We start from the raw sequence: 10,000 nt of genomic DNA, 5'->3' as shown, positions 1-10,000 counted from the left end.
CAGAGGTGCGAGCATCTCGTGGCATGCTTCCCCGAAAAACGTTTGAAAGCTAGAGGCTTGGAAATGCTGATTTCAGAGATATTTCGTCAAAAAGTGAAGTCATCCAAGTGTAAACGATCAATATTTTAGAACGATCACGCAAATAAAGTTTCTGTCCTGTTCTCCTGAGTCAGAATTTACTTTTCATCGTAATCTGTTGGTTGTTTCCTTGAAAAGCGCTGTTATGTTTGTTTGGACCAGACGCTGCAGGAGTTCTAGTCACATCAGTCATATCAGTCAATGACTACAACAATTCTCTTGATTTAATATGCACAAGAAAAGTCTGGGCAGAGTACCAAGCCTTTTCAGGAGTTTGCTACTCTCTAGCGTTTGGCCGGCATATTTAATAAAGAAGGTTTCAAATTTATCAATTACGCTAACTGTAAATGGTCTATTGTATTTGAATCGCTTTCCTTTTGTTTCATAAAGAAACGAGTGAATCGGTTGATAAAAGTGTTAAAGGTAACAGTACTTAGTTCAAACTATCAAGCTAATACTTCATGAAGTGGCATTTAAAAAAGTCTTGATTTCTATTTTTTTCCGTTTTTTTTTTTTTTTTTTTGTTTGAAGGGGAGGAGGAGAGTTGAAGAAGCAGCTCCGCCTCCCCCTTGTCTCTCCGCTAGCTACAGCCTTGGATGAACACGGCCAACACGAGAACATTTTATGGTTTAATTTTACACTTAGCCAACAACCGTCAAACGGCTGACAATGGAAAAGGCCTAATCCAATCAACGGGTTTCATTATAATAATTTTCAACTTACCTCAAAATGAGGAAATCTGGGAGAAAATTTACTTCGGTACCTAGCACCTGAGCAACCCTTGTACGACCAGAAAGACCGGACTGGTGTGCTTGATAGAGTCTTTAAAAGACAGCCTTTCACCAGTATCATGTCATGGGCATCCCAGGCCTAAGTAAAGAAACATCATAGATAACATTGAACAACTGGAAGCTTAATAATAATAATATGTGACATTCGAGTTCTGTGAAGGAATCACCGTTGAAAGCAATGGTTTCTAACGAGCGGAATAGCGGCGGAAATATAGATATTCTTACCAACTATAAAACATTCCTGCCTTCACTTCACTGTTTCTTGTCACCCCATTCCATCGGCTTTTTTCCCCTCAGTAGAGTGAACAGTTTGTCGGGTGAAAAAAGGTCGACGGAATTGCACATAAACGTGCCAGAAGAGTGGACAGTACATCGGGTAGGAAATAATCGATGGCATTGAACGTAAACGCGCCAGAAAGTGACAACAGACAGTAGAGTGAAGGTTGAAAGTCTTATCATGCAATATTTCCGCCGCTAGCCGGTTTGTTAGGAAATCGCTTCCACGAAATGTTTTTATTTATTTAATTCTCAACTTCGGATAATGCAATTCTAGCTTTCTCATTTGCGCAATGATTCTGCCTCGTCGTCATACGCACTACGAAGTCAAATGAGAAAGCAGCCGCCCAAGTGGTCAGAACAATTCCCGCCTTTGCTCGAGTTGGTCAACTGAAGTGTGGTTCCTGGTAAAATCGGGGAAAAAGTTCTCAAAATCTAACTGTGTACTCAACAGCACCTTTTAGGGCCTTCTTGAGTCGTTTACAACGTGTCTACGACAATTGAAAAACGATTGTCTACACACCACGAAAATGAAAGAATTCATTCTGCTGAAAGCGGCACGGCACCAAACAACAGTGAGTCGACCATCGTCGTGACGATCAGTTCTATGAGCGAGCCGTTGGTATCCTCCCGATCACTTCACTGAAGTCGACAATGACTAACTCCTTAGGTCAGATGAAGGAAACCATTGATCAACTCGTAATCGAGGATGGTCCTTCGGAGGAAAATGAAGCACAGTTAGAGATAGTCGCCAAAATGGATGAACGATCTACACAACAGTCGGACAAAAAACCAGAATCTGGGTCCGCTGACTCGAATAGTGGGGCTAAAAATCCTACACGTTCCGAAAAAACTGAGCAGAGCATTAATCTGATAAATCAGGGCTCTGAATCTCAGCGCGATGCTTGGGGGAAAATGGACCTACTGTCAAGCATTGCGAACGACCTCAAACTTGATCAAAAGAAGGCTCCTGTTGTAAATGAGCACATCGCCCAAATTTTCCGTGGCTTGTTGAGAGAAAAGCTTACGGACGAAGTCTTATCTGCGACACAGAATCGCTATGACACGCCAGAAAACTCCGAATGTATCACAAGCACGAAAGCCAACTATTTTATCTCAGATGAACTAAAACCAGACACGAGGTCTGCGGATATCAAGTTGCAGAGTGCAATCCAATCTTGTCAAAGGGCTCATTTCCGTAGTTTCTGTTGTTGAGAAACTTGTGGCTGCACGGCATAAAATTCCAAACAATGCCTTGGATGCCTCCGAACTAATAAGAGCGGCCACTGATGTCATTGCCCTGATAAGTGCCGCTAACTTCGAGTTAAACATGCGGCGCAGGGATATATATCATTAAGCCCGAGCTCAACGAAGACTACAAACATTTGTGCTCTATATCTCGGATCCATTTACAAAATTCTTGTTTGGCAATGATTCTGATTTGTCTAAACAGTTGAAACATCTCGCAGAAGCGACCAAAAATTAAACCCGAAAGCGGAAGGCCACAAAAGCAATGGATACAGAGGATATAAGCACGCAAAGTCTAAAGGGTTTGGCCACAAGTTCTCCTCGCCTGATCAAGGCACTCAGACGAATAAACATTTAAACTGCAAAAGGCCCGGCCCCCCATACAACAAGAAGGACGAGGGGAGGAGGCCAAAGAATAGGGCCAGAAAACTCCTCTAATGATGTAAACGATACTCAAACTTGTTTTCAAGCTTTTTACAAAAATTTGGTTTTATCAACGGAGTTGGTAATGTAAATTGGACACCGTACAGAGATTCTAAAAGCTGACGTTTCGAGCGTTAGCCCTTCGTCACAGCGAATCAAGGAATTGTGGGTTACGCTTAGTTTTTATAGTTGAGTAGGAGCTACGCTATTGGTGGTAACATGGCAACGTGAAAAATAGGAATATATTAGTTAAATGAAAAGCGTTCGTTAATACCGTGAGGATTAAGGGTGCCGATTTGGAAGATGAATTTTTGTTTCAGATTCTTGCGGCTTTCCGTCGTACCTAGATTTCGGGAAAGGCCGCAGATAGCCATGTGTTTTTTGGAGTGGTTAGGGAGATTAAAATGGCGAGCGACTGGCTTAGATGCATCCTTGTCATTCTTCTCAACATCGCGAAGGTGTTCGCGGAATCGGTCACCTAGTCGTCTACCTGTCTCGCCAATGTATAATTTATTGCATAACGTACAGGTTATGCAATAAATGACATTTGCGGAGGTACATGTGAAACGATTGGTGATCTTAACAGGTCGCTTAGGTCCCGATATCTTGCTAGTGTTAACAATGAAAAGACAAGTTTTGCATCGTGAGCGCGCGCATTTGAAAGTGCCAGGTTGCTCGTTAGTTTTGAACGCGCTTTTAACTAAAAAGTTGCCTATGTTTTTGTCGCGTTTGAATGAAATAAGTGGAGGTTGCGAAAAGATTCTACCAGTTTCGGGATCATTTTGGAGTAATTTAAAATTATTAAGAATTGATACTTTTGACTGCGTGATTATGAGGATGGAAAGTGAGGGGGAATGGAATTCTGTCATTCTTATCGTTTTGTGACGTTTGTAGTGATGACTGTCGATCAAATTGGGCGCGATGATGGCCCGCTTTGACCACAGAGACAGGACAGCCACGTTTTTCGAAGAACTAGCACATCTCCTTTGATTTGCTGGAAAAATCGGAGTCATCACTACATAGACGTCGATGTCTTAGAAATTGAAAATAAGGAATGGAGTTCTTGACAGGTGATGGATGTGACGATGAATACATCAAATATATGTGAGAATCTGTAGTTTGTAGTGCACACTGGTATATAGCACGTTGCCACTAATAGAAACTTTGATATCTAGGAAAGCCAATGAAGTTTCCAAAATTTCCCAGGTATATTTAAGAGCGGGATGAAAAGAATTGACGGAGGTTATAAATTGATCGAGTTCTTCTCTGCTGGATGAAGTAGCGCCGATGCAGTCGTCGATGTAGCGGCCGTAGAGTTCAGGTTTGGGGCCGTTGAACTGATTAAAAAATTGTTGTTCAACGTATCCTTAAGCTTAAAAAGATTGGCATGGCTACAGTGTATTCAGTCTGAAGAGAGGAAAGAATAACAGTTTCTGTTCAAAACGAATTTTTCGATCATTGATGGAATATACCTGCTTGGTTCGCGCACAGATGAGAAAGAGAAATTTAGGATGTCGGATTATTGTTCAGTTATATTTGAAAATAAAAGGAAAAGATAAAAAGAAGGGAATTTAAAGCAATTTGACAATAAAAGGAAAAGATAAAAATAAGGGAATTTAAAGAAATGTGTGACACATACAGGCAGTAATTAAGACACGCGGGAAAATGTGAGGTCGCTGGTGAAACTTCACTTCTGAAAATATATATTCCAACTTTTGAAAAGGGCAAATAATATTTGCCTAAGCTAATTAGATGTTCTTAGCGCGATAAATGAGGGCATGTCTGTTGCTAAATGTTTGTTGATGACAGGGAGACTCAGATGATGAAGGTTAGGTGGCGGGTCTTCAATCTCGTCCATCAAGTACCCGGGGAACAGCAGAATTCAGTCCCTCCGTGTGGGAAGTGTTTTAGTCAACTTATTTTCCCACAAGACGACTAATTCAATTATGACTGATCTTATGTAAATACGCCGAGTTTGTTGACATTTTTAATCTTTGTTATGGCTCAAGTGTTACACGATTCACCATGGTGTTTGGAATATTCTTTGCCTTTTTTAGGAACCAAAAACAAAAGCTACTGCATATAAGTGTTTTAAGTGATAGAACAGATCACGTAGCATGCACCTTAGGGATAATTTTCTTGATTAAGCTATTCAATAAGGCTATTTGTAGGGCTTCACCATGGTGAACCGATAGTTCTTAAAGTCTATGGCAGTATAATTACTTTACTTAAGAACACAGTGGTGAATCGTTGAGTTTCAGCGCTAAGAAGGTCGACAGGTCGTTACAACAAATGATCTATTTTAATAATGTAATTTTCTACAAAGTTAGCTTATTTTTGTACATAGAACTGTTCAGATTATAGCAAAAGAATGAAAAGGTTCCGTGTTCCTTGACACCATTGTGTAGTTAATTGAGATAAGGACTAAGAGGCAATGTACTTCAATATTCTTTCTCAGGAGCTCCAAGAGAAATCATGTCACAATGAATAGCGAATCAATTTCGTACAATGACTGGAAAAAAATCATTCTGCTATGTAAAAGACGCTAAACATCGTCTTGATGGCCATCGGAGCAATTTTGACCCCCTTCTGGTTTGAAATATGCAACACCACCCCTCCCCCCTTATTTTTGGCGAAAGTGCGATAGTTCATATTGTCTCTGAAAGTTTACATTTCGCGGGAAGAAATCTCACGCAGTTATCCACAGAATGGAAATAGTGGTATTTCTTTAATATTTTGTACGCTTCCCCTCATTTGTAATCACCATATCAATTCGTTTCGGCATAGAGCGTATTAAATTGTTCACAGTCTCAACAGATATAGAGTAAAATGTATTGATAACACGATTCTTAAACTGTTCAAATGTTTCTCGGCGTAGTTGTTGCTGCACTGCTTGTCTTTTTAACATCCTACTCACCATGGGAAACCGACATTTTCAATGATCGCCATATCCGGAGATCTTGGACACAGTTTGATTAAGGTACTGTTTGTATGTTGCATCGAGGGATCCCCATCTTGTAAAAACGTTCGGCTACATCCTTTGTCAGCAGCTGCGAATAGGCGATCAAAATGGTTATCTATAAACGCAGCGAAATAACGACCAGTAATTTTCTCGTATGGTTCACAGCAGATAACTACTTTATTGTAAGAAATTGCCACCATCAGTCTTAGTACTTTGCGCCCAGTTCCCTCTTTGTGGCCCTTTGCTATGTATCGCGGAGCCAAACCTTCTGATTTCTTTCTCCAGACACGAGCTTTTGGTGCACGAGCCTGATCTAGTGGATTTCTTTTGTACGTAAATCCTGTTCCATCCAGATAAAAGGAAATTCCTTGTGTCCAAATCTCCTGGCCGTAATCGGCTTTCATGTGCTTTGCAAACTTAACTCTTTTGCTGTGGTCTTCCGCTGTCATGAGCCCCTTTCTGAGAGTGTGCAAATAGTAGTAATGTTGTGAATTGAGAAAACGAGAAACTGTTCTTACAGATACGTCCCATTGTTGAATTCCGGCTTCCTCCATCAGTGCTTTACAGGTAAAATTTTCCTCTCTTTTCCTCAAAACTGTAATGCATCGTATCAGTCGTCTTTTGTCGCGGGTCACCTAACCTGTTCTTGCGACCTCTTTTACACGTCTCCTCAGAAGTGCGCCTCTTATAAGTTTTCTCATGTGCAATTCTATAAACACTCGCCGCAGAAATTTTGCACATGCTGGCAACTGTTCGCACAGATAGGCCTTTAACCCGACATAGATAATACGCACGTGCACGAGTCACGCTATCGATTATACCTTTAAACACCATCGCAATATGCTAATAGGCAGAGCCGTTCCACTAAACTGTTTTACCACAAAAGTACCTTTAAATCGCTATACGCAAAAGTCTGCATAGCTTCTTTATATAATACAGTCAGGACAAGAACACTCCTCACGTAAACACTGCAGGCAACAAGGGCAACAAGAATTACTCTTCCAACCTTTACGTTACCCAACCAGGCCCTTCAGATGCAAAGACAATACTCGTCAAAAATCTTGAAACACTTGTGGCTGTTTCCCCTTCCCCAATGTTGATTTTGGTATCACAGTGGTCTCAGTGCTTCAAAACACGAGTGGCTCAACATTGGGGAGGGAGAAGGGGAGGGAGAAGGCACATTTAGTAGGGAAAACAGTGTGAAGTAGAAATCTCAGAATTTTTCCAGAAAATTCGAGAGAAACAGTGTCGGTTTCAGCGATTTGTGACGAGTATTGTAGGTCCCATTCTTGTGCCCATCGCTACACCATTAATTTTTTTTGTAATAGTTGCCGGCGAATGAAAAACACTAAATTAACACTAAATTTTGCAACCTTTCCGCGGAAGAGTGGGCGGCGCTTAAAAGTCTTAGTAAACGCAATGACATAGTTGTCAAATCAGCCGACAGAGGCGGCGCGGTAGTTGTTTGGCGGTACGACCGTTACCAAAACGAAGCTTTGCGGCAACTTTCTGACACCTCGTTTTATCCCAAAATCCAGAAAGATCTCACTTCCAAAAATCAAAAACTTGTCAAAGACACCATTCAGAATCTTATAGTTAATCAAAAATTACCGGACACTGCAACTAATCTCATCATCAACACCCCTAGAACTTCCTGCATTAACTTAAGCTTCTTGCCTAAAATTCACAAACCCAACAACCTAGGTCACCCTATCGTTTCTGCCTGTAGTTGCCCCACCGTACTCATTTCTAGCTACTTAGACAGGATTATGACGCATGTCGTCAAATCTTTGCCATCATACATTAAAGGCAGTACACACGCACTAAAAATTTACCGCGATTTCAATTTCTCCGGCCAAGACTAACTTATTTTCATCATGGACTTTACATCTCTGTACACAGTCATTTCTAATAGCGAAGGCCTTCAAGCACTTAAACACTTTTTCGATCAACGCACTGTCAAAGAACCAAGCTCGGAAACGCTCCTCCGCCTTGCCGAACTAGTTTTAACGCTTAACTGTTTTTCATTCGCCGGCAACTATTACAAAAAATTAATGGTGTAGCGATGGGTACAAGAATGGGACCTAGCTATGCTAATCTTTTTGTAGGATATGTTGAACACCAAAATTGCTCAGATGGCCATCAAGACGACGCTTAGTGATTTTTACATAACAGAATGATTTTTTTCCAGTCATTGTATGAAACTGATTCGCTATTCATTGTGACATGATTTCTCTTGGAGCTCCTGAGAAAGAATATTGAAGTACATTGCCTCTTAGTCCTTATCTCAATTAACTACACAATGGTGTCAAGGAACACGGAACCTTTTCATTCTTTTGCTATAATCTGAACAGTTCTATGTACAAAAATAAGCTAACTTTGTAGAAAATTACATTATTAAAATAGATCATTTGTTGTAACGACCTGTCGACCTTCTTAGCGCTGAAACTCAACGATTCACCACTGTGTTCTTAAGTAAAGTAATTATACTACAATAGACTTTAAGAACTATCGGTTCACCATGGTGAAGCCCTACAAATAGCCTTATTGAATAGCTTAATCAAGAAAATTATCCCTAAGGTGCATGTTCAATGATCTGTTCTATCACTTAAAACACTTATATGCAGTAGCTTTTGTTTTTGGTTCCTAAAAAAGGCAAAGAATATTCCAAACACCATGGTGAATCGTGTAACACTTGAGCCATAGCAAAGATTAAAAATGTCAACAAACTCGGCGGTATTTACATAAGATCAGTCATAATTGAATTAGTCGTCTTGTGGGAAAATAAGTTGACTAAAACACTTCCCACACGGAGGGACTGAATTCTGCTGTTCCCCGGGTACTTGATGGACGAGATTGAAGACCCGCCACCTAACCTTCATCATCTGAGTCTCCCTGTCATCAACAACATTTAGCAACAGACATGCCCTCATTTATCGCGCTGAGAACATCTAATTAGCTTAGGTAAATATTATTTCCCCTTTTCAAAAGTTGGAATATATGTCTTCAGAAAGTGAAGTTTCACCAGCTACCTCACATTTTCCCGCATGTCTTAATTACTGCCTGTATGTGTCACACATTGCTTTACTTTTATTTTAAAATATAACTGAACAATAATCCGACATCCTAAATTTCTCTTTCTCATCTGTGCGCGAACCAAGCAGGTATATTCCATCAATGATCGAAAAATTCGTCTTGAACAGAAACTGTTATTCTTTCCTCTCTTCAGACTGAATACACTGTAGCCATGCCAATCTTTTTTGGGATATGTTGAACAACAATTTTTTAATCAGTACAACGGCCCCAAACTCTACGGCCGCTACATCGACGACGACTGCATCGGCGCTATTTCATCCAGCAGAGAAGAACTCGATCAATTTATAACCTCCGTCAATTCTTTTCATCCCGCTCTTAAATATAACTGGGAAATTTCGGAAACTTCATTGACTTACCTAGATATCAAAGTTTCTATTAGTGGCAATGTGCTATGTACCAGTGTGCACTACAAACCTACAGATTCTCACGTATATTTGTAGTATTCATCGTCACATCCATCACCTGTCAAGAACTCAATTCCTTATTCTCAATTTCTTAGACATCGACGTCTATGTAGTGATGACTCCGATTTTTCCAGCAAATCAAAGGAGATGTGCCAGTTCTTCGAAAAACGTGGCTATCCTGTCTCTGTGGTCAAAGCGGGCCATCATCGCGCCCAACAATTTGATCGACAGTCATCACTACAAACGTCACAAAAAAATAAAAGTGACAGAATTCCATTCACCCTCACTTTCCATCCTCATAATCACGCAGTCAAAAGTATCAATTCTTAATAATTTTAAATTACTCCAAAATGATCCCGAAACTGGTAGAATCTTTTCGCAACCTCCACTTATTTCATTCAAACGCGACAAAAACATAGGCAACTTTTTAGTTAAAAGCGCGTTCAAAACTAACGAGCAACCTGGCACTTTCAAATGCGCGCGCTCACGATGCAAAACTTGTCTTTTCATTGTTAACACTAGCAAGATATCGGGACCTAAGCGACCTGTTAAGATCACCAATCGTTTCACATGTACCTCCGCAAAATGTCATTTATTGCATAACCTGTACGTTATGAAATAAATTATACATTGGCGAAACAGGTAGACGACTAGGTGACCGATTCCACGAACACCTTCGCAATGTTGAGAAGAATGACAAGGATGCATCTAAGCCAGTCGCT

At 40.5% G+C, this 10,000-nt stretch overlaps 1 protein-coding gene across 1 annotated transcript in view; it reads right to left on the bottom strand.

Annotated features, from left to right (window-relative positions):
- LOC138060577 (uncharacterized) overlaps window positions 1-10,000 on the bottom strand; it is a 94,619-nt gene that overhangs the window by 8,441 nt on the left and 76,178 nt on the right. The window contains exon 14 of the mRNA XM_068906422.1: window positions 802-948. Within this exon, the coding sequence (XP_068762523.1) occupies window positions 802-948 (147 nt within the window). The remainder of the gene's footprint in view (window positions 1-801; window positions 949-10,000) is intronic.

This window comes from Montipora capricornis, chromosome 8 (genome assembly GCF_036669925.1).
Source record: "Montipora capricornis isolate CH-2021 chromosome 8, ASM3666992v2, whole genome shotgun sequence".
In the NCBI taxonomy this organism is placed as follows: Eukaryota; Metazoa; Cnidaria; class Anthozoa; order Scleractinia; family Acroporidae; genus Montipora; species Montipora capricornis.
This window is presented reverse-complemented; position numbering and strand designations above follow the sequence as displayed.